At 47.3% G+C, this 27,932-nt stretch overlaps 1 protein-coding gene across 11 annotated transcripts in view; it reads left to right on the plus strand.

Moving 5' to 3' along the window:
- Positions 1–27,932, plus strand: part of CSMD2 (CUB and Sushi multiple domains 2) — a 548,097-nt gene that overhangs the window by 463,235 nt on the left and 56,930 nt on the right. For all 11 annotated transcript variants that reach the window (XM_073317325.1, XM_073317326.1, XM_073317333.1 and 8 more), the window contains 9 exons: positions 6,415–6,495; positions 7,661–7,774; positions 9,123–9,311; positions 10,409–10,555; positions 13,453–13,641; positions 23,252–23,437; positions 24,298–24,492; positions 26,106–26,279; positions 26,730–26,903. In XM_073317325.1, coding sequence (XP_073173426.1) covers positions 6,415–6,495; positions 7,661–7,774; positions 9,123–9,311; positions 10,409–10,555; positions 13,453–13,641; positions 23,252–23,437; positions 24,298–24,492; positions 26,106–26,279; positions 26,730–26,903 — 1,449 coding nt within the window. The remainder of the gene's footprint in view (positions 1–6,414; positions 6,496–7,660; positions 7,775–9,122; positions 9,312–10,408; positions 10,556–13,452; positions 13,642–23,251; positions 23,438–24,297; positions 24,493–26,105; positions 26,280–26,729; positions 26,904–27,932) is intronic.

Below are 27,932 nucleotides of genomic sequence, written 5' to 3' on the forward strand. Positions count from 1 at the left end.
AGCAGTACATAAATCCCACTGCAATTCAATTGACACTTCTTTTACTGGGAGTTAGAGACCAGGGTTACTAGAGTGAAAGCCCACCAGAATATATTTATATTCAAGTTTTATATTAAAGTTATTTTTCTGAATGTTCTTTGTGATCTTAAGATAAGTATTGCATAAGAGTCAGGTATTGTTATTAAATGGTTTAGACACAAGTCCTGCATCTTGGTGGGAAGTTAGACTAGATAACCCTTGTGGTCCCTTTCAGCCCTATAATTCTATAATGGACGAGTAAGTGATTAATAAGATGTCACAAGCATTTGAGCCCTGCATCTGACCTGAACCCACCCTAACCCCACTATAACTGTCAGGTGCGAGTCGGTTGGGAAAACAACCAGACCTGATCGGGTCAGCTCAGCTCTTTTCCTGCTGCCAGGGGAGTTGATGTGCAGTCGCTCACTGTGCCCTGTGTGTATGAGTGTGCACAGTGAGTGTGCCAAGGAATCCCAACACTGCTCAGTTTGCAGGACACGCACAGCACAGCACTTTGCTGCCCACGCCAAAGCCATAGGAGGACAGCCGACCCCATGGGCAGCAGGCAGCCATGGCGCTGACCCAGGCTCAGGGACAAGAGTCGGTGCTCGGTCAGGTTTGAAAATGACTCTACCCTCTTGGATCAGGTTGGGTGGGCTTGGGTCCGGGTCAGGCCTAATAATTAGGCCCAAGCAGATGTCTAAGGAGCATGTTCTGGTCATGAGTAGTATGTATCTAAGCACCTCAGCAGAAGATGCTATAGATGGTTATAAGCAGGCTTGGAAGGATTAGACTTTTATCGGTAAATGTCACGAAATGTCGATTTCACCGTACACAGATTAAAAAGTATTTTGATAATAACTGAAGTTACAGTTGGGCAAAGTAAGAAACATCCTGCTCAATAACTTATTAGAGTTTGATTTAAGGATATTTTCTTTTATTATTTTGGCCATTTGTGTTTTAATGGTTGTAAAGCATTAACTCTTTGAATCTCAGCATCTGCTATCCTCAAATAACTAGTGTCTAGCCCCACAGCATCTGACACCCCCCCCCCCAATAATTTCCCACAATTGTGAAAATTTAAATGGATACAAATCAGAAGAAAATCTCAATGTCCATATTGCACAATTGTGAATATTTAAACTGATAAAAATCAAATTGTGCAAAGCCTAGTTATAAACTCTGGTTGTGAGCAATTGGACTCAGGAGCAGTTGCTTAACTATCTATTAAAGCATCTATTACTAGTTTATTAACCGCTTTATAAAATACATAAAAATGGAACCTCAGTATAAACTGTGGCTAAAAACTTCATTGATTGAACTGGTTGAAAAATGCAAAAAAAGCACATACATTTCATCCATTATTTTTTCATTGAAATTCAGAATTTCAGAGAGAATTTTCATTTTTTTAAAAATGACCTATCAGAAATTGTCTGCAGCTGTGTTCATGGAATTAAGGTTGCTTAGATCACCTATCCCACCAAAGCTAACCAGAAAACAACAAGGAAATAAGCAGCTGAATCATCCAATATTCATTCCACTCATCTGATCCCCATTTCAGCCTCAGGCACCTTCCTTCTACCAACTCATACCTTCACCCTCATCCTGAGCACCCAACTTCCACAAAGTATTTAAAGATTGACTGCCGGCTGTTTAGCCCTCTCCAAATCATTCAGTTCCAGTGCTAATCTTCATCGTAGTGTGGGGGGAGGCACAAGGCCTGGGTTCTGTTTAATGCTCTGCAACCATCTCTCTGGAGGACTAAATGCTTTTACTATTAATGCCTAGCCACAGCTCTGCAGTGTTTCTTCTCTGTGCAAACACCATGATAAAAAGACATTGGGTCACATTCTGCACAAGCTTTGTATACTTCAGTGGATCAGTTGCACATGGTACCGCAGAAAATTTGCTCGCAGGTGGCTCCCTGATTGACCAAAGTGAGTGGATTCATTGACAGTGCCTACCATATGCCAGTGTAAGTCTACAGAAAGTCCACTGAGTTCCACAGCGTTTCTCCTGGGTCTGCCACGATGTAACTGAGAGCAGAATTTTTCTCTTTGTGCATGCACAGACTTGCTTAGATTGGGCACACAAGACATCCCATTAAATATCTTCCCCAACGCAATGATGAGCATCATCTGCTTACGGGAACCATTCCCCCTTTAAACACCTACAGGGAAGCATCTCCTGGAAAAGGAGTGATTCAGGGAGGCTGAATGGTTGGCAGCATCCTTGAAACTTGATGACGTTGCACCTATTATGAAATGCTTATTCCAGGTTACAGCCCAAGAACCTGATGTGTGAATGTGATGGGAAAGGGTGTTTATGGCACAGTAACTCAAGGGTGGGTCTCAGTGGTGTTTCAAACACGCACATCAGGGTGCTTTCAGAGGAAGGTTTATCAGTGCTGTGTTATCCAGATGCTGAAACCAACTTAGTCGTGGCCCTGTATTGAAATGTAGCCCATTAAGGAATAGAGATTGATGCTCCAATTGCAAGGTTATCTCTCCACTTAAATAGATGCTGTCAAGCACTTTTAAAATAGCATTTAATTTAATTTTTGTCGGGGTTTTTTTTTTTATTCTCCACTGTCAAACATCCATTTTAAAGCTTGCAAATAGCATTTCTCTCTGTCTCTCCTAGGTGTGTTGTTTGGATTTCCGCCGGGTTTTTTTTTTTTTTTTATATTCCACAATCAAGGGGATTAATTCAGCCTTGGACTCTGGAATCTTTATTCCACTCTGACATAAAGGGAAGGAAATTATTCTCTCTTTTACTATTGCACCTACAGCTAAGATCAGAGCTTCCTCCCGCTAGGCGCTGTGCATACCTAGTGAGAGGCAGTCCCTGCCTCAAAGAGTTCATAGTCTTTATAGAGAAGGCAGAGGTTGGGAGGGAACACAGAGGCAGAGAAATTTTCACATGGTCACATAGCAGGTCAGTGGCTGGGCTGAGATTAGAACCTGGGATTTTTGAGTCCCACCATGGTACCACCTACTTAAAGGGGGCCGCTGAGAGAAAGTGCTGAGTACCCAGACTCTGAAAATCAGGCCCCTTTATGGTGGCTCGCATTGAGCTCCCCAAAATGGAATAATCTATCGCTGTTGAAAATCTTGGCCTAAAGCCCAGTCTGCCACTTATGTCTACACTGAGATCAACAGGGTGGACATACATGAGCTAGCTTTAATGGCGCTGGCTCGGGTACTGGAGCAGTGAAGTAGCTGCAGCCCACACTTCAGCGTGGGCTCACCTCCTGAGTTAAGCACCCAGGCTTCCAGGCGTCCACTGCTTCCCTGTTCTGGTACCCCAAATTAGCTGGATTAAAGCTAGCTCAGGTGTGTCCACAAGCCGCAGTCACACTCCCCGATTGCAGTACAGACATACCGCTAGCGTGGAGTTTTATTTCAATTAAAATAAATCTTTGCAGAGATGCTTCTGCCATTAAAACAGTTGTCCGACCTTTGCTCTTTCTTCTGGGGCTTTTTCTCCCTCTCCTTGTTTTGTGTTGGCCATAATAAAGCACCTGTTGTTTATCCAGAGGCGGAGTGTTCAGGGGAACAAAGGTTTGGAATCTTCAAGCAACTGTTTATTTCAGGGAGCTTGACAAAATGGCTGATGGGAAATTCACTCCCATTTGCTCCCCACCCCTTTTATTCCTCCATGACCAAAGAAGCTTTGCAGGAGAAGTGACAGGTTCGGCAGTTAAACTGCCCAGATCTCTGGAACATGCATTGTTCTCCTGCTCATTAGCTCATCATTTTACTGTAACTTTTTGATAAGTTGCAAAGAACTTTATATAGAAGGCATCTCACAGAATTACAGAGCTGACAGTTCCCTTTGATCTTCTCTGTTCAAGCTTAGCTCATTATGATGTCAGGATTTTTTTTTCTTTTGCAAACGTTGGGCCATGCACTGCCCGTAGGCTGTGCATGGGTAAAAATAAATCACCCTTTTCATCCAACTCTTTCCAAACATGTTATAAACATTAATTGAGCCTCACAACCTCTCTACTGAAGTGGGGAGGGTTGTTGTACCCCAAACATATAGATGGGGAAACTGAGGCACAGAGAGGGGTGAGTGGGTGTCTAAAGTTAAGCAACTAAATCCTAATTTAGGCATCTAAATACATTATAATAAAGTCTTTGGAACACTGTTCATCTGCTGCCGTTTCCACGAGCTTTGTAGAATTAGTGAAAATTAGCTCCTCTCTAGTAGGTGGATCATGTACATCTGGTCTTAGCAGGCTGACACCAATTGCAGAGAAGTTTATGGTGGCCCAGGCTTGGTGGGAGGAGTATAATAGAATAGGACTAACCTCAGAAAATGCTTTCCAAGAAGAGTTACTCAGATCCAAAAGCAGATGTTTTAACCATGTTCACATCCCTTGTGTGTTCATCTCCATAGGGATTCGAGCATCTGTTGGTGAGCAGCAAATTATTTTGCTCAAGTTGTAGAATATTTGCTGATAGTTCATTTCAGGCTGTATGTTCGATTGTAAAATTTGCTCTTTGTTGTGTTTGGCCTGGCTCATAAATCAAACGGTTTTGTTTTTGTTCCCTGGCTGGGTGGCTTCTTTATTTCACCAACACAGCGCCAGCTGAGAAATGTAGAATTAAACATCTGGTTCAAACCTGCACTATTGTTTTTACATCACATACCAGGGAAGTTACACTGTACACTGCAACCTGCCTCTTCAATTTTAATATTTTCCATTGGAAGTTTAATCCAGCTGCATCCCAGGAATTATTTGCAGAATAAAACAATGAATAATTCCAAGTTACAAATCAGTGAATTTTGCAATCTCAGTTCAAGGGCAGGGACCAAAGATGAAATTCTCAGAAAAATTATTCATTGTGAGTTATTCAGTTAGCTGGAGAGCAGAACAAGATTTCCACCCATCCTGGTTATTCCCAGATTGACCTAATCCAATTGAGGTTGCCCAGTCTCTTCCACGAAGTATCCCAGACTCTGTGGATGATCCCATCACCTCAGCACAGGAGTCACTCAGTAAACACCAGTCACCCTTTATCTGTCCATGAACTAAGCCCTCTACTCTTTGCATACAAATAAAGAGCTTTCTTCCCAGTGACTTCGGGCGTGGAAGGTGTGTAGTGTGCTATAGATGGCATTCTAGGCAGACCAAGACTGATGAGGAAGATGTTCTTGTGAACAAATTGCCACAGCCCAACATCATATAGTATTCTTCCTTTCACTCTCCTCCCATTCACCTGTTTCCTGGGAGCAGAGGTGCTGCATCGTGTGCTCTCCATGGTGCTGATTCTCGACACAGACACCATCCCAAGGACCAGCGAGAGACAAGGTGGGGCGAGGGGTCCTCTGCAGTCATTGGACAATGGGGAGTTAGTAGACAGCAGGGTGTTTTAGAAATTGTTGTAACAGGCAGAAAACCAGGCAGAAAACAAGTCCATGTTTTTTAGTGTCCTGCTGCCTATTAACTCTCCATTGTCCTATGACTGGAGAGGTGTTAACTGCCCACTTCATTTTAAGTGGTCTCCTACAATATGTGTGAACTCCTTATGCTTAATAATTTGTCTCACCTTATGTTTAGCTTGGGCATTCTGGTTACCCTCTCCAGACCTGAGGAAGAGTTCTGTGAAGCTCATAAGCTTTTGTTCTTTCCACCAACAGAGGTGTGTCCAGTAAAAGATATTACCTCACCCTCCTTGCTGCTCTCATATCCTGGGACTAACATGGCTACAACAACACTGTAATAATACCTGGGGGGGGGGTCTTGCATCTCCTCACCTGCCCTTTCTCAGAAACCAGGTAGGTTGGACGTAGGTTGGAATCCATTGGCTATTTCAGCAGTGGCTCTGGATGTAGCAGGCACTGACAGGGACTGAATAAAGCTGGGATAATGTAGGTAGCCTGAGCCAGAACTGTACAGTCCTGATAATGGGGGTTCACATACTGGGGAGGGAGGGAGTGGATGATATTTTCATAAGGTGTTAAGTGTAAACTACGGCTCAGCCATGACCCTACCAAGAAAGAGAGAGGATGGTCCAGGGGTTACGGGGCTAGCCTGGGACTAGGGGGACATGGGTCCTGCTGCAATCTTCCTGTGGGACCTTCCACTAAATTTAGCAACTCTGTGCCTCAGTTCCCCATCTGTACAATGGGAACAATAGCACTGCCCTGCCTCCCGGGGATGCTGTGAGGATGGAAGATTGTGAGCTGCTCAGGGTAATGGGGACCAGATAAGTAACTTGAGATCGATACTGCTGGGTTCTCCACGCCGCAGGGTGGCAGTTTGTTTCAGAGAAGCAGATCCTTACACCACACTGAGCTGTTATTAGGCATGTGCATGCCTTATCCCGACGAGTCACATCCCGTTGGAAGCAATTCCATGCACTGACTGGTTTTCCTTCTTTTCAGCCTATCAGCTCTTCAAATGCCGCCCTCCGACCATTGTTCCCAATGCCGAAATCATCACTGAGAATGAAGAATTTAACATAGGTATCTTCTCCCCCACACCCATCCCCATAGGATAGGCTGCATCAGAACAGATGAGAGCTCCCTCTAGCTGGTATCTTGGCTCTAATGCTTATGCTTCAGAGGAACCCCGGAATGCATCTAATTCTGCACTATTCAGTATGGGGGGTTGGAGGGCTTGCCCCAGTTTGGTGATAGGCTTATGCACTGAATCAGCTGGATTTGATAGTCTTTAGGATTTTTATCCTCACTAGTGTAACTGCCAGGACGCATCTCCTAGGAAAGCCCCATCCGTGTTCAGAAACTTACAGAGCTATTTGCCTCAATCCTGTCCTGCCTCATTAAGATGTTTAAGGCGATTAAAATAACGCACTGGGCAGCAGGCCGCAAGGCTTCAAACAAAAGTTTTCCTCTTTTTTTAATTGTCAGTGTCGTGTCTGTGTTTAAAGTATGTCTGCAGCCAGAAAAGTAGCCATGATCAAAAGCTACCTCATTCACTGTATCTACTCCTCCAGGCCAAATCCTCAGCTGGTGTAAATCAGCATAGCTCCACTGAAATCAGTGGAGTGACACTGCTTTACCCCCACTCAGAATATGACCCGCATGTGCCACATTTTACTTGTATTGTCCTGTATAATCTATCTATCTATACTGCACATATTATCCCCATATAACTAAGGGGAGGATCCAGCTGGACTTGTGTCTGTCTTGCGCATTATGAACACCATGGCCAGCTAAATTCTGGTTGCAGGATCCGTACTGGTGTGAGAGCCAGAAGGAGCTGGGTTCTCAGATCCTGGGGCACTGTGCGGCACTGGCTGTTAGAAAGGTCATGGTATGTCTGCAGGCTCTCAGTCAAATTCACTGATGTGCAGTGGATCCGTGTCTCACTGAAGTCCTTAAAAGATGGTTGAAGTGGGAATTAAGTGGAGCTGCACATGGGTGAATTTCACCCCTGTGGATTGGTAGTCTGTGGCTATAGAATAGGCGAATTGTGTGATTGATGCACTGGGTCCCCTGCAATCAGGCCCTTTGAGCAATCTCCTGAAATAGCAGAGGGAAGTGTTATGGCTACAGTGGGAATGAAATGGTACCTGAGCTTTGTACTGGCCACTCTACATAGGGTTGTGAATTTCATCCTTCATAAACCAAACCTTCTGCCAGCTGAGAGTGTTGTCTTTCTTTCCAGGTGATATCGTGAGGTATCAGTGCCTCTCTGGCTTCACCCTGACCGGAACCGAAATCCTGACATGCAAGCTGGGGACTCATCTCCAGTTTGGAGGGCCACCCCCAACCTGCGAAGGTAACTGGCCTGGGTCCCAACACATTTGCAAAGCTTTTCTCCCTGAAAGACCATAGTGAGGGAGTGGCTCTTCTCCTGCCGTGGGACTCAGTCTAGTCAGCTGCAGGTACTGAGCAAAGCAGGGTGAATAGTAAAATATTTATCAGTTAATTTATGACAGTATCCATCTGAGAAATGATTTGAGAAATTATGTGTGGGAGCTGATGGCTCTCAACCCCTCCTGGTAGAATTTGTCTAGCATTGGGGAGCGCTGCGTTATGCCTTGAGGCCTCAGTTGAGGAAAGCATTTGAGAACATGCTTAATTTTAAGCATAAGTGTAAGTACTTCCCCGAGTCACTGCCCGGACAAAGCCTTTCCGGGCACTGTTCTGACATAGCAGACACCTGGCTACATCTGTGAAGTCATTAAAACCACAATCCAAACATCCTTATTTTAGGAGAGACAAAAAGCCCTCTCTGACCGTTTGCCAGTGATTCACGAACCCCCGTAGCACCGAGGAACTGACTGCATCTAAGTGCAGTCCTCCTGAGGGCAGAGTCTGTGAGGTGCAGTTTCTGGATTAGTACTACATAGTGCTTTAAAGAAGAGAAAATTGAATGCCCTGAGTGTGATGCATCACACCCCTTCCTGTTACTCAGGAGGAATGCCAAAGATGCAACCCTGTTACCTTATTTATCCTATCGCTTCCTAGTGATCGGTTTTTTTTCCACTTCTCTTCATCGTCTTTCCTCCATCTGAACATTTTTGCTATATAATGGGAGATTTTTCTATAGCTTTGTCTCTCTCTAATAGTGTGAACTAAAGGGGAGAACGGGGCGGGAGGGGGCCATCATTTAGTTATTTACTGGTGGTTGTTAGCCTGCAAGCCAAGAGATTGCTTAAATTATATCTGATCACCAATTTATAGCGGTAAAAAATCATTAATGGGATTAAGGATTTGGAAAGAATCCACTGTCCCTTCTGGACATCTCTTGCTGTTTTCTGTAATCCAAGTATAGCACTAACTACAGCATTAGACACAATTGCTGATGGATGGATGTACAGATAAATAAAGATCCTGTTGTGTGTTTGTCTTCCAGTTTCTCTTGGGTTAGTTTTTTGGTTTGTTTTTACACCAAACTTTTATTTAACACTTGCTTCTGGTATAAGCACTTCTGAGGTTTTGTGAGATCTAGTAATTAGAGCAAGCAACTAGGACTTGGAGTTAGGAGCCTTGTCCCTTCAAACCACTTTGGAAATTGTAGCCTAACTTTAAGCTCCTGCATTTTAAAACCTTGGCCTTCATTTTCTTCTGGCCCCTGAAATGAGGTCTCATTTTCTGTGGACTCTTGTTTGGGTTTTGTTTAGTGCACTGCCTGATGAATGAGGTTCTGACGGACTCCACCGGCGTGATCCTCAGCCAGAGCTACTTGGGGCGTTACCCCCATTTCCAGACCTGTTCCTGGGTGATCAAAGTAGAGCCCGGATACAACATCACCCTCACCATCGAGTACTTCCTGAGCGAGAAGCAGTACGACGAGTTTGAGATCTTTGATGGTAACTGTCGAGTGAATCACTTGGACGATGTCTGTTGGGGGTGGGGGAAAGAACACAACCGCGTAGCAGTGAGTGTTGCTGTTAGTCACTAAATGCTGTCTTCCCTGAGCCTAGGCCGTTCTTTCCACCAACATACCTATCACCCTGTTGTGCTTGGAGAAAGTCCCCCTAAGTGGGTATGTCTACACTGCAGTTAAACACTTGCAGCTGGCCTGTGTCGGCTGACTTGCGCTCATTGGGCTTGGGCTACGGAACTGTTTGTAAGTGTGGCGTAGACATTCAGGGTCATGCTGGAGCCCAGGCTCTGGGATCTTCCGCTGTCACAAGGGCCCAGAGCCCAGTTTCCTTCCTGAGTCTACACCACAAATATAACAGCCCCGTTGCCCAAGCCCTGCAAGCTGGAGTCAGCTGATGTGGGCCAATCGCGGGGTGTTTAGCTGCAGTGTAGACATACCCTGGGGGAGCAATTCTACTTGGGAATGCAGCACAGTGAGAAGCTCTACTTTGTGCTTCACTTCCAGGTGAGGGAGGGGCCGTGATTTCATCCGGGCGGGATGGCTCAGTGAAGTAGTTGGGATAGCTTTGCACGGAGAAAGGGAAGTAGCTGGAGGATGTGCAAGGCTGAAGAACAATGAGGAAGGTCGTTGGGGAGGATGGTTTGAGAGGGAGGAATGAAAGGATTTTAAAGCAATCCAAGGACATTTCCCCTAAACCACACACCAGGGAGATGTGTCACTTTGCAGGAGAGCTGAGGAGCCTGTATTCAGTCAGGTTCTCTTGTGTCACAGCTAAGCAGCTCCGTTAATGCACTCAGAAATGCAGCCGCATGGCTGAACCCAGAACACAAACCCCTTGCACATTGTCCCAGTGAGTGTGCAGAAGGTTCTGCCCTGGGGAGAAATGCTGGCCCCGCAGAACTCAATAGCAATGTTCAAGGGGAAGTTAAAGCTCCCACAGTGTGGCCAAAAACAGGTCTGGCCATGTGTCCCTTCTGCAAAGATCAGGTCCTGGTGTGTGAGGCTAGGAGTGACTATTGCTGAGGGGAGGTGTTGCCATGTGCCAGCCCCAACTTTCACTTGTCTGATCTTTCCCTAAAGGTCCCGCTGGCCAGAGCCCACTGCTGTTGTCTCTAAGTGGGAATTACTCTGCTCCTCTGACTGTAACCAGCACTGGGAACAAGGTCTATCTCCGCTGGTCCTCCGACCATGCATACAACAGAAAGGGCTTTAAAATCCGCTACTCAGGTGAGTTCGTAGTAGAGACTGGAAACCGGCCCCTGAGAATGTGGCTGTTCCTTTGGCTAACTCCCTTTGCTTTTCCCATTTGAGTGTTGTTCCTGCATGAGCCGAGCAGGGCTGGGTTGGGCGAGTGCAGCTGTACAGAGCATTCTAGAGCAGCCCAAAGCCTGCCTAGTTTTCAGTTCACTGCACAGGTCACTGATGTTTGGGAAACTGGGTCAGTTTGGGGTTTCCAAAGGAACCGTGCAGCTTTTGCCTGCAGTTCACCCTGCATTTTGTATTTCTGATGCCCCCATCCCTGTGATATCTGGGCATCAAACCTTTAGTTATTTTGTGGGGGGTGTTGGGAGCAAAAACTCCAGGGAACCCTTCCTGGGGAACCGAAACCAGAAAAATGTTGCATGATCTCAGTGACCCGAAACTAGTTCCACACAGCTGTCTGTAGACAAAATTCGACGAGGCGTAGAGTTGAGTCCCACTGAAGTCCAATGTACAGCATAGGCTTTTTGCAGACTCTTGGCATGGGGGGGGGGAATTTTATCCACCTGTTGTGTGGATCTGAAGCCCTGATTGGACAGCTTCTTTAACCGCTAAGTCCTTAAAACAGCATTTCCCTAGCTATGATTCGTTTCAAGATCACTTTGATGGTGTGTTATTGGATCCTAATACTGAGGAGGCCGTGTGGCTGCTCAGAGCTGTCTGGTGTGTAGCATCAGAAGCACAGTACTTGGAACTTGTTTGAGAATCCGTTTGGTGCATGAGAAGTGACTCAGGAGTGACTTCTTGTATTATGGAACCCAAAGGGAAATACTGGGGCTAAAATCCTGCTCCCATTCCAGTCACTGGGTGTTTTGCCATTGCTGTCAGAGGGAACAGGGTTAGTTTTAATGTCTCATCCAGCATAAACCAATTACTGGATACTAACCGTTTACTAAGAATTCCTCAAAATTAATTAGCATCTTTTGGAAGCTAGCAAATTTCAATTACTTAATGACGGCCATAAAACTAGAGTGTGACCCTGAGTGAATGTCATAAATAAATGCCATTACTCAGTAAATGAATCAATTAATATTTAATTACTAGACATTACTCCTAATTTCCAGAGCTGGGTAAATCTTGGTGGTTTTGCTCCTCTAGGGATGGGCTTGTGAACATTTTCTTTTTGATTTCTGACCTGGACCTCCACTGAGAACATAAAAACCAAAAGCAAAACTCATTCGAGCTCACTGAGTTTCACCTGTTTTTGTCTCCAAAAAACTTGCAAAATTGAGAGTTTTGCCCAGCTTCCCATACAAGAAAAAGTACTTGAATGATAGCCCCAACCCGACTTACAGGATGTGGGGGACTCTATCCTGAGAAGCAGTGACTCTAAAAAAAGATTTGGGGGTAGTGGTGGGTTATCAGATAAACATGAACTCCCACTGTGACCCAGTGACCAGGAGGGCTAATATGATCCTGGGATGCATAAACAGGGAAATCTCGAGTAGGACTAGAGAGGTTATTTTACCTCTGTATTTGGAACTGGTGCGACCGCTGCTGGAATCCTGTGTCCAGTTCTGGTGTCCACAGTTCAGGAAGGATGTTGATTAAACTGGAGAGGGATCAGAGAAGAGCCAGGAGAATGATTAAGAATTACAAAACATGCCTTCTAATGATAGACTTCAGGAGCTCAATCTGTTTAGCTTAACGATGGAAGGGTAAGCAGTGATGTCATTATAGTACCTATATGGGGTACAAATATTTAGCAGAGAAAGGTATAACTTGATCCAATGGCTGGAAGTTGACGCTAGACACATTCAGACTGGAAATAACGCACACATTTTTAACCATCAGAGTAATTAACCATTGGTGCAATCTGCTAAGGATTGTGGTGGGTTCTTCATCTCTGACAACCGTTAAATCAAGATTGGATGTTTCTCTAAAAGGTCCGTGCTGGGAATGGTTTGGGGGCAGGTCTCTGGCCTGTGTTATACAGCAGGTCAGACTAGATGATCACGGTGGTCCCTTCTGGCCTTGGAATCTCCGAAAAGCACGGCAGCGTCTGGATTGTCACCTGCAGCGTTTTCAGTGCTTACTCTGGAATGCTGTGGTGCTTTGTAATAATGGCTCCGGTTCTGGCCCCAGTTCGCTCAAAGGGCATGTGACTGTCAGACCAACCCTGCCGGCTTGGAACAGAACCTGAAATCAGCCACGTTCAGATGCTCTCGGTGTTCAAGAACACCCCCACCCCTTGCATACAGCTCTCTCAAGGCCCCATCGTGAGCAGTGCTGAGCACCCACAAAACTCATTGGATCCAGTGGGAGTTGGGGGCACTCAGAACCTCTCAGGGTCAGACCCTTAATTACTGAGGGCAGGACTCTGAGCTGCCCTTACTCCGGTGCTGCATCTCACGGTGCTGTAAGGGCCATCTCTGTGAGCAGCTGCTCCTGGTCCCATGCAGGTGGGCAGAGCCTTGACTCCGTTCCCCCAACATGCCAGCCAGCAGTGCTGAGCTGGTGCAAAGAGCGGAAGTCATCTGGCATAGACCAGTGTAGCACGTTACTTTCCCCTTTGAGCAAGGATGGAAGTGTGTCTCTGAGTCACAGTTCCCTCCCTGGTCTGCTGCTGGAGCAGTACAGTCTTGCCCTAAATATGGCTGGAAATCACTCGCAGAGCGGACAGGTTCTTTGCATTGCTGTTAATAATGCCCGTTCCTGATTATATGCCATTGTAACATTTCCCCCTTTGGCTTTATATTTTTTTGCAACCCGTCTCTTTCCTTGTAAGCTCTTGTACCAAAGCAAACCCTGTCTAACACCTAAGCACAGAGAGGCGCATTTGTCTCGACACGGCACCTCTTTTGTTCCAGGATATGTCCGTGTGTGTGTGTGTGTGTGTGTGACATATTTTCCCCCTTCTCCAGCTCCTTACTGCAGCCTCCCTCCGTCCCCTTTCCACGGCTCGATTCTCAGCCATACCGGGCTGCAGCCAGGCAGCGAGATCCGTTTCGGCTGCGACGCGGGCTACCGTCTCACTGGCCACAGCAGTACCCTGTGCACAAGGCACCCTCAAGGCTACTACCACTGGAGTGAAGCGGTCCCGCTGTGCCAAGGTGAGGAGAAGGCAAATGAATAATTTTATTAAGATGACGTTGAAGTAAAAAGAAAACGGTGCAGAGTTTTAAGCATAGAAATTTCTGGTTACCAGGGAATAAGGTACAGATTATCAAGGGGTGCGAAATTCGGTTTAGGAGTGGGTGGCGTAAGGAATACATAATCTGCAGTCTCCCCGATTGGGGGTAAAAGTTTAACGGGTCAAAGTACAGACATTGAGATATGGGGGTATGTTGTTCATATCATGGCTATGTTCAGGTGTGGAGTATAATGAGTGGGTACGATGTTGAGGATGGATTTACCCTCATTTGGTGGGTTTGTACTAAGGGGACACCCAATCCCCTGAGCTCTTCCTCAGTCTGAGCTCAGATGAAGCGCTGGCTTGCTTGGGGGCTTGGGCTGGATAGAACTGCACTGCTGCGGCCCTTTTTCCTCTGCGTGCTAGGTGCCTCTGGCTGCAGGTAGGGGCAGTGGGGAATGTTCACTCAGTGCGAGCAAGGGGCCAGGAGGTGGGGTAGATGTTACGGCTTCGGCTGGAGCTTAGGCTCTGAAGCCTTAGGGAAGAGGGGGCAGGGTTCAAAGCCTGTGCCGCAATGTGTACCATTATGGAGGAACTGGGTCATGGTACAGTCCAGCCTGGAGCGAGGGCTTTAGGGGTTGGGGCGGGGTTTTCAGAAGCACCTAAGGATCATGGGTCTCCTTGACCTGCAATGGGATTGTGGCTTCAGTGGCAGGATTGTGCTTCCTAACTCCCTTAGGCACATCTGAAAATCCCAGCCTAGGCTAATTATTGTGTGCTAAGGGGGAGATTTCTCAAGGCACAAATGACAGATAGGTGCCCAGCTCCAACTGGCTTTCAGTAGGAACTGGGCACATAATGGTCCTTTGTGAATTTCTCTCTTATTGATCATGTGTCTCAAGCACATGGTGCTTTGCACATGCATCAGAGGGAAAAGCTCCCGCCGGAACATCACCGGCTGCATCACCATGTTCCATCCATTTTTTTTAAGCCCAGCTCTCTCCTTCTTGCTCACTGCTGTTGGTATTTGTACCTGTTGTGACGGGGCAAGGCCAGATGGCTATGGAAAAGTAGTGGGAGATAGATATGTTAGCTCCAGGCTAAACAAATCTCTGGTACCAGGTTAAGTAAAATGAAAGCTGCTCCAGGTCAATTAAGACAATTAAGAACTTTTCAGAAGACAGGGAGAATGCTCGGTTGATTGGGACACCTGAAGCCAATCAGGGGCTGGCTGAAACTAGTAAAAAGCCTCCCAGTCAGTCAGGTGGGGGTGCATGTCAGGAGCTGTGGGAGGAAGTTGCGCTGTTGGAGAGGCTGAGTAGTACACACCATATCAGGCACAAGGAAGGAGGCCCTGAGGTAAGGGGGAAGTGGAGCTTGAGGAAGTGAGGGCTGCTGTGGGGGAAGTAGCCCAGGGAATTGTACATGTCATGTTTCTAAAAGGTCAGCTACCATAGCTGATACTATTAGGGTCCCTGGGCTGGAGCCCGGAGTAGAGGGTGGGCCCGGGCTCCCCCCCCCCCTTTTGCCCCCTGATTAATCACTGAGACTGGGAAACAACAGAGACTGTGCAAGAAAGGATAATTTCTCCTCACCTCCCTTGCTGGCTTATGATGAAAATGGCTCAGTAGACCGTGACCCTTGTCTCTAGAAAAAGAAGGGTTACGTGGAGGGTCATAGTGAGCCTCTGAGGCTAGCGAAATCCACCAGGAAACGCGGGACCCACAGAGGCAAGGACAGAGCTTTGTCACACTGTTTTCAGTCCAACGATCATCCCTGCTTTTCTCTGTTGATAAAACACTCCTCTTTATCCTGACGGGGTTTTCCAATAGCTCTGAATGTTTCTTCCTGTAATGTTCCAAGAATCCAAGTGAATGTAATGCTGGGGAATCAACATTGTATTGATGGCTCAGGAAACTAGCCAGAGAACAGGTACCGTGTAGGCAAGGTGTTCTCATACTAGCGTTATCCCTCACCCCATGGAGTAGCAGGATAGTTCAGGGTGAGATTTTCAAGAGATGCTTAAGTGTTTTAGGAGGGTAAGGTACACTTGTGCTCCTAAATTACTTTGGGCCAGATTTTTAAAGGTATTTAGGTGACTAATGCCCATTAAAAACCTGGGTGTTAGGCTCTTTTGTAAATCCTGTCCATTCACACCTTAGCTTCTCTGAGGACTTGGAAAAAAACCCAGATGACTACATCTTTCAAAATGCAAAACTCTGACGGAAACAGTTGCTGTGTGGGGAGGATAGGGGAAATTTTGCAACATTGTCTCTATTTTTTAACCATTTCTCAATAAATAGCATTTCGGGGTGATGTTGTTTGGTTGAAATTTCGACACAAAAAACTCGGGAATAAAATTTGCAAAAATGTTGCTAACTTCTTCCTTTGTTTTTCAATCAACTGCAGAGGGCAGGAGGGGATACGGACATTCCAGACTGCTAGGTCTTGCACTGGGACCCACCCTCTCCAATTGCAAGGGCTGCTCTGTGTTTGGTTGCCCTGAGTTCCTTTTTAGAGTTCGTACTAATAGAAGGGCGAGTGGGGTACAGCAATCCAAGCCACGGAAAGCGGTGCTGTTAACAAGAGACGGATAAGGGACGGGGCTGGGGCAAACAAGTGAATAACCCTTGGGTAAAAGCCGGTTAGTTGAATAGAGCAGCTGAATCCGAGCATACGACACAGTTATGTTAGCAGCAGGCTGTCATAGCAACCATAGCTCATGAATCCCGATGGAATGAGACATTAAACCATGTGTGAAGAATTTCTGTCGGGTACCTGAGAAAGCAGGAGTTACTTGTTGAAATCTTTCTAAACCAAAGTCCCACCATCCTTGTTGCTGCGTCAGAGGATAGTAACACTCCTGAGCGTTTACTAGATTGGCCACTTGAGATGCTACCTGCCCTAAAAGGCGATTTACATTGGGGATCACATTCCTATTAAACAAAACAAAACCACCCTCCAGCCTAGATCCTGAAAAGTATTTAGGAGCCTAACTCCCATTGGTTTGAATGGGAGTTAGGTGTCTAAATACCTTTGAGGATCTACTCCTCCCTTCCTGCAAGACAGGGGGAATTTTACTTATATAGAGTGTGTTGGTTCTTGGGTTGTGCGGGACATGTCCTGCAGCTGCACCGAGGTGGACATCAACAAGACAATAAAAGTGGGATGGGGGGCCCCGAGTCCCATTCGGCCTCCCTCGGTGATTCCATGGAAGCTGACTCTGTGTTGTGTGGTCCATTAGTTACAGCTACAAGATCTGGAAGCCAGAAAGCCCCTGTGGTGTTATTGAGAGCTTGGCAGCTCAGACCCTGCATGAAGCCTGCTCCTTCCAGAGTCATTCCAGGCCTACGGCTGTTCCTAAAGCAGCAGGGGCCGCTCTGGAAAGTCAAATGCTGCCTGCGAGCAGAGTTTCGCTCGGGAGCTGCTTCACCAATAACAATTGCATGTGCCTGTGGATTGATTTACTGGGTGTGACTCGGCCATGCACCCTGCCCTGTAGCCACCTGGCATGTTCCAGTGAAACGCTCATGGTAAAGCAGCAGGAGCGTGCAGGGAGACCCAGCAATGATGGGGTGAACAATCTGGCCTTTATTTGGATTACTTCTTTTATCAATGCACAGCAGGCCAAAGTCCTCCCTGGTGTGACTCTACCAACTCCGTAGAGTTACATCAGGAATGCGTATGCAGGAATGCGTATGGCCCGGTATCTTTACAAATATTAGATAGGTGAAGTTGGGGGAAAGCTCATTCTTTGGGACTAGTGGGTGAAGTACAGGCCTGGGAGTCAGGACTCCTGGATTCTCTCCTTGTCTCTCTGTATGGCAAGTCACTTCCCCACTCTGTGCTGTAGTTTGTCCCCCATTTTTAAAATACAAATCATATTTCCCCACCATTATCAAAATCTTTGAGCTCTGTAGTACTGGATAAGTAACACTAGCTAAGTGCTACTTATCACTGTAATTCACAGTGGTAGCAGCTCCCCCATCTGGCCTTGATGAGATGAGATCAATTGCTGGCTTGTCTATGTTGCCCAGTACAACTACATAAACTCCAGCACGTATTTTTTGTTGCTCTCTTTCAGCCAACTGGCAACCTTTTGTTTTTGGCTGTCCTCAGCATCTCTCTTTTCCAGTAGCTAGCATCACACAGCAGGGATTTGGGAACTCGTCCCACAACATGGAATAAATTGCTCATACAATCAGCCGTGTCGGGAGGATGGGAACTGGGGTCCCCATAAGCACATGGTTTAGTTAACAATGACATTTCCCATAGCCCCCTTCTGCCAGCTCAGAATCCTCCATTCCTTTCCCCATCCTCTCCAAGCAATCTTCATTGGCTGTTGTGTCCTGGCTGACATTTATGGAACTAGTACAGAACATTCTGCGGGGAACAATCCTGCAGTGGCACAGAGGGGACAATACAAGATGATCTAATGCATCATTTCTACCTCCGCTGTCTATTTTTAAGCTGCCTTCTTTTTGCAGTTTGCCATCAGAGCCTGTGTCCTTCCCTAGCACACGTTTTCCTGTAAACACCGCTCTCATACCTTCCCGCTCCCTCCCCGGCAGTGCCCCCCCCCCGCATCCTGAGAGCTAGGCTCTGAATGGGTCCCTCAAAGATAAATGCTGACTTTGCTTTCCCTGGGAAGAGTTCCAATATTTCGTCCTCTTCTCTGACTCCCCTGGATTGCGGCGCTTGCATTTCAACCTGGGTTCTGCTGGGGCAGATGGCAAGTTTACTGCAATCCCAAAAACCAAGCCTCTCTGCTCCACACCGGACCTGTAAATAAAGACTAAATAATCCCACATTCTGTTCAAGGATACCAAATTTGCAAATAGGGACATCCTTCCATTGCAAAGCGCAGGGCACCAGAGCCCATGTGGTGCAGCAAGCGGAATATCCGAAGGCCCAGCCAGCCGTCTGTGATGGACTGTTCACATTTCAGCCTGGCCATCTGCAGGTGAAGAGGGTTTTGTGGGGAACGGAGGGGATTAGTAGCATAATGAACTTTTTATTTAACTACATCTGGCCTGAATGGCCCGGATTATTGCTGACTACCCCCTGTGTCAACAGAGGGTTTATGCAGTGGCAGGTGTCCAAACAAAATCAAACAGGCAGCTACAGAGACACAAGGAAACCAGCATAACAAGAAGAAATAACTGGCTGGAGTGCTAGAAGGCCATAAATAGCATGGGACTAATTCTTCTCTGGGTCGCATGGTGTCACTGCAGTGGGGTTACCCCAGGGTAAAATTAGCATAACAGAGAGGCAAGTCTGGCCCCTTTGTTCTAGTGCTTCTTCTCTGGTCATTACCCCCTCCCCAATATTACGTCCGTGTGGCTAGTTGCTTTGGTGTCGCTTCTCCACTATTATTTATTGTGTGTATTACTTTAGCTCCTAGAGCCCCATTGCACCAGGTGCTGTGCGCACTCCCAGCAGGAGGTGGTGCTCACCCCCCAAGAGTAAGGGTGGGCAGAAAGAGGGATGCTTATCCCTGCTTTACAGATGGGGGAAGTGAGATACCCAGCTTAAGGTTGGTGGGATACCCAGCTTAAGGTTTTCACAGGAAATTTAGGGAATGATGTCTCCAAGTCTCTTGGAGTTTCAGTGGAAAGTGGGCACCCAGTTCTCTTCAGCACCTTTGAAAAGCCCCGCCTTAAGTGCTCAGTGCCTCAGTTTCCCCAAACGGGGATGATAATCCTTGTGTCATGCTGGGGGCTTGTGGCAGAAGTTGGTTCTGCTCAGTTCCAGTACCTTGCCTCAGCCACTAGGTCCTCTGGTTTGCAAATGGCATTGGTGCTAAAGGATACCTGCACCAGCAGAAAGCATGGAGCAGTCTCCACTCTCTGGTTCCATACACACTAAAGCTCAGATCCAAATCCCAATGAAGTCAGTAGAAAGACTTTCAGGGGAGGTCTGCGTCGCAAAGAAACAAGACCCTGCAGCAGCTAAAAACAGCAGTAGCAGTGTAGGTGTTGGGGCTTGGGCGAGAGCCCGGGCCCTGAAACCCGGCCTGGGGATTTGGTCTTGGAGCCCAGGCTCAGCCCAAGTGGGAATGTGTACACTGCTGTTGGTAGTCCTGGAGTGCGAGCCCGAGTCAGTTGACCCAGGCTCTGAAACTCGCTGCCGTGGGGTTTGCTATTTTTTTTTACTGTGTAGACGTACCTGCACTGACTTTAATGGGCTTTGGGTCGGTCCCTAAGTGTTTTCACTTCTGAGAGTTCTCTTTTTGGCGAAGTCCCTAAACACCACCATCTCCTTGTCTCCTCTTTCTCTTAGACTCTGAGAGGCAGACAGGGTGAGGTAGACACCAGAGGAAAAGCTATTGGCTTGGTGGTTACCTCTTGAGTTGCTTTGATCAGATATAATGTGTGGAAAAAAGTGATTACCAAATGACAGCTAACAGGCTAAGAATGATATGAATTTCCAGCACCGTCGTCTTTCACCTCTGAATGAAATTGGTATTCAGCATGGCAACTTGTCTAGACACCCCGTCTCCTAGCCGGATTCATCAAGCTCCTTAGCTCGCTGAAGTGACATACGTGCGATTATCATTTCAACCGGGGATATGCCTGATCCCGCTAATACGTGTTTGCTGGATTACCCACGTGTATTAGCAAGACCAGCTTATGTTAGGTGCTGCTTAATTGCTTTCCAGACTGGAGCGTTGAGTGGCTCAGGTGCTGGTAATGAGATGAAAGTGCTTTGCACCTGCAAGGGTGGAAAGCCATGCCACCAATGGCAGGTCTATGCGGAATGAAATGTGATGGGTCTGTCCACTCAACGCCCAATGGGGCCCGTATCACAAAAAGCCACTCTCCTGACTGGCTCTGAGTTTTGCAACCTTTCATGGCCTGTTGGGTGAATAAGAGGAAGGCTGGTTGTGTGGCTGAAGTGGTGGGCTGTGACTTGCTCTTCCAGACTTCCTCGAGTGACACCTTGCACAAGCCACATCACCTCTCTGTGTTTTAGTTCCCCACCGGTAGGATGGTGATCAATACTCTCCCATTGCATGCCTTGTCTGCGTGGCTTTTAACCTCTTTAAGGCTGTCTCTCTCTGTGTGTTTATACAGCACCTAGCATAGCAGGGCCCTTATCACAGTCGAGGAGGAAGGAGGACGACTGGACATTCCTCTCACCACTAGAGGGGGGCCCATCCTGGTGAAGCTTGAATGTGGCAACTGTGATCTAGTAGCTAGAGAACTGCTGTGGCATTCAGGGAACTGGGGTTCTATTCTTGGCTCTGCCACTGGGTGACCTTGGGGAAGTCTTTGTGCCTCAGTTTCCCCATTTTACAAGCCCTCCTTTGCAAAGTGCATTGAGTCTGGCCACGCAGTGGCTGAGCAGAGGAAGCTCTTTCTCTAGGGATGGTCACTCGCATAATACATTAACTTTAGACCCTTTTAAAAAGAGACACCCACATGTACCATTGTTTGGTGCAGGGGTCCATCCCAAAGCGGCAGTTCCTACAAGTCCTGTTATCTTCTTCCACCTCCCTAGCCTGTGGTGGCATTTTGCGGCGAGGCTCTGTTGGCTGCTTTCTAACAGCAGCGTAACATTGCACAAGCTCTCCATTCCCATTTGCTGTCCTACGCCAGTCCAGACGGGTGGGCTCTGAGTCATCAATCCAAATGGACCAGCTGCCATCTTAACCCAGACTCGAGAGGAGTGGGGCAGGAACCCGCTTGTTACATTTGGAGGCGAGCCCCAGACCACTTTTGCAGCCACAGTGAATGCTAATGAAGAAAAGGGGATTGAGAGACAGCCTCTGCTTGCCCAATATTCCAGCTCTGTGGGCACGGGAAGAGATCAGCATGACATGCAGTGTGTTGTACAAAGCTCAGAGCACGGACACACACCATTCCAGTCTGCCTTTTGCTTGGGTGACAAGCTTCTGCGTCCACTCCCCTCTGTCCCCTAGGATCAGCCCCCTTTCTAAACCCTCTAAACGCTCTCTCTCTCTCTGTCCCTGCTGCCCCATTAAGCCAGACACTTTCAGGGCCTTGAACTCCAGCCCACCACACTGCATAAGAACGGCCACACTGGGTCAGACCAATGGTCCATCCAGCCCCAGTATCCGGTCTTCCCACAGTGGCCAACGCCAGGTGCCCCAGAGGAATGAATAGAACAGGGAATCATCCAGTGATCCATCCCCTGTCGCCCATTCCCAGCTTCTGGCAAACAGAGGCTAGGGACACCATCTCTGCAGCCTCTCACTTTACAGGGGGGAGTGCCCAGAAATCAGTTGGGATAGACTCATTCAGGAAGGGCTCTCAACACTGCGGCACCCAGTTGTCAAGGGCAGCCTCGCCTCTAATGATCTGTTATGCTTAGTGTAGTAAAGTGGTCATCACGAGGTCAACTGGGTTACCCGGAGTACATGGGGATGGAGCCATGTTCTACCCATCTTTACTTCCTGGTTTTCAGTGGGAGCTTTCCCCCCACTCATTAGGTATGGTGCAGCTGAATAGAGCAGCGAGTCCCCCATTCTGCAGTCCTGTGTGTGTAAAATGTTATTTTTGTGGCACTGAGCAGGTCCCTTTACAAAACACAGCAATAGGGACAGAGGCTAGTCATAATGCATTTGTCTGTGGTGACCTATTCATCCCAGGAGCCGAGAGGTTCTGGAGCTACGTTTGGATTGGTTTCCTCTTCCTGATGCTTCAAGAACCTGACCCATAGGGAAGCAGGGCCCCATCGGGAAGAATTTGGATGGGTGCCCCTTTCTGCCTGGACTTGGATAGGTGAAATGAAGAGGAATTGGTGTGTCCCCTTCAAGCTAGCTATTTTGTCTTAACTCTGGGTGTGGAATCCTGCCCCACAAGTCCTTGAATGGAAAGGGTTAATAGAATCTCTGTTTCTTGGACCCCGAGCTGACCACCAAACCATTCCCTCTGGCTACTACAGTGAGTTCCTTAGCAATAACAGTGTGAGAGCCTTCTCCTCTGCAGCTCCAGTCACCTTGCACAGCCTCCCTGCCTCACTCCACTTTGTTGGCTCCATCTGATTTCACCTGTCATCTGACCACCATTTTTTCCCTCTTGCCTGTAACTCTAAATTTAGTCCTGCCTCTGCCACAACTAAACTATACAATTCTCTGTATTATATGCTCCCGGGGTGTCGTACAGGTTAATTAATTAATTCTAGGAATACGTTTTGAGGTCCGGGGTGCTATGGATCTAAATACAAAGGTCATTTTCTTATTTAGTCTTGCAACTCTGTTGTTAAAACGGTGGAGCACTTTGTGATCTATTTAGAATTACAGGCACTGTATAAAATGTAGGTCGGGGTGTAACGCCATTGACTTTGAAAAATGGAGCGGCCCTGATTTACACCAGCTGAGGATCCGGCCCTTTGCGTTTATTAGAGATGGGCCACAGCACTGAGTTTGAATCTGGATTCAGAAATCTCAAAATTAGGAGTGGTTTGGATCTGGGAGGTTAGCTCAGTCCATCACGGCCCAGCTATGAATCCTTGACCTGGCTTGAAATCCCCACCAGTGGGGGCACCTGGAGTGGGCCCAGTTCTATTAATTAACCATCTATCAACATTTCAGCTCAGAGGGCAATATTTTTTCCCCTCCCCAGCTATCTCCTGTGGAGTGCCCAGAGCCCCAAAGAACGGAATCGTCTTTGGCAAGGAGTACACAGTGGGTACCAAAGCTGTCTATCATTGCAATCAGGGATTCCACCTGCAGGCCGGAGAAGAGTCCACCACAGAGTGTCTGCAAACAGGGCAGTGGAGTAACAGCAACATCCCTCCGCAGTGCGTGGGTGAGTAGCCCCCAGCTGGGTCTGGTCACCTTATCCGCGAGGTGGTTTTAAAAGGCTCTCCAGCCAAGGGAACGTTACATTATGGCTTTGTTTCTGGTCTTCAATAATATGCATCACTGCCCCCACTGCTGGATGGAACGTGTGGGTGAGAGCTACGACGTCGCCCTCGAGGGGCTGTTCGTGAATTCCACAGTACATTTTTGGGGTGACTTTTTTCAAGACCCACCTGCCCCTTGTAACACTGTGTAACAGCAAAACAAACCAGAAAAATTAAGGACCTGCCCCAATGCCTTACGTAACTTATGGACAGCCCCTAAGTGGCAAAGCCCTAACCCACTGTGTTTCACAGGTTATCGTCGGCTGTTTTGTAATTAGCTCTGTTCAGGGTAAAAATAAGATATTCAGGCAAAGGACGGAAGAAGCCCTTAAAAAGAGGGTGTGGTGGCCCTTTAAGGGAGGCTGCAGGCCCAGCACAGTCTCCGTCCAGTTTCAGCCCACGACAAGGCACTTCTGGGAGGAATAATGCCTGGGAATTGTAGGCTTGGCAGCAATGCATGCTGGGAGTGGGGGACAGAGACGTGAAAGAGCTTTCTTTCCCCTGACCTCTCTCTCAGCAGGCATCCTCTCTCCCCTTCCCAGCATCCATTGCTGCCAAGCCACCAACTCCCATCATACCTAGAAACTACGTCCCCCAGAATTTCCGGCTCTGGGCTGGTGCTGAAGCCTTCCTTAAAGGACCAGCACACCCTGTTACAAGCCCTGAGGCAGAAGGAGCCCCAAAGCGAAATCCTGAATTCATTCCCGTGTTTCTGCTTTTTTCCCCCCCACTTTGCTCCCCCACGGTTGTGGTGGCTGTTCAGCCGTCACCTGCCCCGATATCAACAGCATCATGGTGGAGCATGGCCGATGGAGGCTGACCTACGAGACCCAGTACCAGTACGACGCCCAGCTCATGCTGATCTGTGACCCTGGGTACTACTACACGGGCCAGCGGGTCATCAAGTGCCAGGCCAATGGGACGTGGAGCATAGGTGACCCTATGCCAACATGTAAAAGTAAGGATGGCAAATCTCAGTGGCCTATTCCTGGGCAGACTGCAGTGTTAAACATCTCACAGAGGAATCTGTTTTCCTCCCCACCCAGCCCACAAGCCCCCTCCCCTGCATGCACCCCTACCCTTACCCCTGCCTTAGTTGCTGAGCTGCCAAATTCCTCAAGTAGAAGGAAGCTAGGAGCAAGGGATGGACCACATGTTGATCTGCTTCTTAATTTAATTAGAACAGCTCTACATGGACCCAAATGCAATTGTCCATCCTTTGCTGTCAGATCCCAGCCAGCCAGCTGTCACTAGCGCCATAGTGAACTTTGCATTTAAAACCAAAAAAAACCCCTACTTTAAAATCATACTTGAGCTTCCAATCTGACAAAAATGCCAAGTTTACAAGAGCAAACTGTGTAGATCTGTAAATCAAAATGCTCTTGGCAAATGAATTAAGTGACTCCTCCAGGCATCCTGTCTGTCCTGATGCAACTGCTGTGTTTTAGATCTTTCCTTTGTGAAAGGTCTTTTTCTCTCCTTAAGTGCAGATAGAGACAGAAAAATTAGACCTTCGAAATGGCACTTTTACTCAACCTTTGTGTCTGGAGATGCAGCTGCCGACTTCACTGTCGGACGCAAGATTTTGCTCTTGTTGGCATTTCAGGGCTCAACCTGTTCTGGGAGTGAGTGAGCTCCCATTCTGCCTCGTCAGGAGCATTGTCAGCTAAATTCCAATTGCAGAATCTTGGTGGCAAGAGAGGAGGCAGAAAGAACCCAGCTCAATCCTCAAATCTCATGTTGAGTTGGAAGCGTTAGGGAGTTTGAAAATATTAGAGACTGGCCAGACAGAAAGCTTGAAGAGGGTCAGATCTGAACTTTGTGGGCGGGACCTCAGTCTAAAGCTCGTGATAACTAAACTTTGGATCCACACATTCCCCCCAATCACTGGGGAAGTTTGGCATGTCATCCAAACTTTGGGCACCTTCCCTGGAATATATCTTTTGACTTTTAAGCTGATCTGGCAGTCACTGGAAGGGAATAAATACAAATGTCTCTGGGGTCACACTTCTGATGTCAACTTCATAGTTTCTTTAGAACCCTGGTTGCCCGAACGTTCATAGATTCATAGAGTTTAAGCCCAAAAGGGAACATTAGATCATCTAGCCTGACCTCCTTTATATGTCAGGCCATTAAATGTCACCCAGCTACCTCTGTATATCTACCCAAAAGGCATCTGAAATACAAAAATGTGGAGATTGCCAACCTGCATCAGACTGTCTAGTCCAGTATGCTGTCTCTGACTTTGACCATTGCCAGATGCTGTAGAAATCCCATACTGAACAATTATGGAAATACCAGTCCATAGGGGATGTTTCTTCCTGATCCCCATCAGTTAGAGTTTGGCTTATGTCCTGAAGCATGAGGGTTTATACCCCATATGTTTTCATCTTGTGTCATGCAACTGTGGATGTTCTCATTAGCCATGTAAACGTCTAATCCTCTTTTTCTAATCCTGATAAATTCTTGGCCTTAGTAATAATTTGTGACAATTCGTTCCACAGACTACATTGCATTCCAAAGCATTCCCCAGCTGCTCTTCCTCACTGCATACTTTGGGATCTCTTTCAGTTATCTCCTGTGGAGACCTGCCAACGCCTCCCAGCGGGAACAGGATTGGGACTTTAACCATCTACGGCGCGACGGCCATCTTCTCCTGCAATACTGGCTACACGCTGGTGGGGTCACGTGTGCGGGAATGCATGGCTAACGGGCTCTGGAGTGGAACTGAAGTGAAATGTTTGGGTAGGTGCTGGAGTGATATCTGTGTAAAGTGATGAGCTATGTTTCACAAAGGAATGAGAGACCAGAACCCCATTCAAGAATTTATGCATGTGCTTAAGTCTCACTCCCACTGAATTCAAAGGGGTTTAAGCACATGTTTAAATGGGATTTGAGGCTCAGCTGATCGATGAGTGTAACAAACTTTGGATTGTGAAGACGAAAGAGGTTTATAAAAGTGATACATTATTTTTATTTGTTGCTATTTTATTTACTACTGCGGGGACTAGGCCCCTTCGCCCTCTTAGGAAATGCCTGACCCCAAAGCACATTCCAGTCAGTGGAAAGGCACCCATTGGCCCCACAGGCCTTGGGTCAGACCCCATATCCCGAAATGGCAAGTCCTTTGCTTTGTTGCCACCGGCCCCTGCGTGCTCACAGTTCTGAAAGGATTCCCTTGTGTGCCCCATCCAGCCGGGCACTGCGGCATACCCAACCCCATCGTCAACGGGCAGATCAACGGAGAGAACTACAACTACCGAGGCAGCGTGGTGTACCAGTGCAACCCTGGCTTTCGCCTCATTGGGATGTCGGTGAGGATCTGCCAGCAGGACCACCACTGGTCTGGAAAAACTCCTGTCTGTGTGCGTAAGTATGTTGTCAGGTTTCTTTAGCCCTGCTATTGAAGGGACAGAGGCGGAAGTGTCAGGCCATTGTTCATCTAGGAGTTCAGAGACTGAGAGAGCAACTGGGGGAAAAGTCACTTGAACAAGCAAGGAAGGACTGGTTGGAGCCGGTTAGGGAGGGAGCATTTTGCATCTAGGTGATTAGTTGAGGTTTCAGCCCTAGTGAGAAATGATTGCCAGCTAGGCTTGTATTAATGATTGGAGGTTGGGAAGAGAGTCTCAGTCTTGTTCCTATCTCCTACAATAAAAAAATCCCCCGTGCCCCTCTGAACTGATACTGGCGTGTTGCATTGCCGTGGAGTTGAGTCAGCATGGAGGCTACTTGCCATCTCAAGCCTGCAGCTGGTCCTTCCGGCTCAAAGTTGAAACACATGGATGAGAAACGTTGGCTGCAGCCCGTTCTGAACCGCCTGTCCTCTCCTTAGCCAAGCACCAGCCTCAAGGGCTGTGAATCTGGCACCTTTCACAAGCATTAAAACTCATTTCAAAAAGGGAGAGAATAAAATGTAATCAGGTTTCCAAAAGATGCCCTGAATTAGAAGCAAACAAATTAATTCTCAGGGCGTTCCAAAGAGCGAGGGTGATTTCAGCCACCGTGCTGGGAACAAAATCAGACTGGCAAACTGTGTAAGCGAGCATCCTCATTTTGCTAACTTGTGATTTATGGGCTTTCTTATGAGCTGTCCCCCTGCTGATTTTGTGCCTCTAATCTACCATCTGTTCAAGAGATCCCTACTGCACAAAGAATTTCCCGTTGCTAAAATACCTGTGGCCAGATTTTCACAAATTGCCTCCCTTAGGAGCACACAACTATTGTGAATGCAAAATGTGTGTTTGTGTGCACAAATATCTCACCTGCATGCGCAAGAAAATACTTTGTATGTGTAGTGTGAGTGGCAAGTTTTGAAATATTAACCACTGATTTTCTGTGCACATTTCAGTGTCAGATCCACAAACTCTCTCACCTTTTTCTTAGGTTTATTTTATTTTT

Source organism: Lepidochelys kempii, chromosome 19 (genome assembly GCF_965140265.1).
Source record: "Lepidochelys kempii isolate rLepKem1 chromosome 19, rLepKem1.hap2, whole genome shotgun sequence".
Lineage (NCBI taxonomy): Eukaryota > Metazoa > Chordata > Testudines > Cheloniidae > Lepidochelys > Lepidochelys kempii.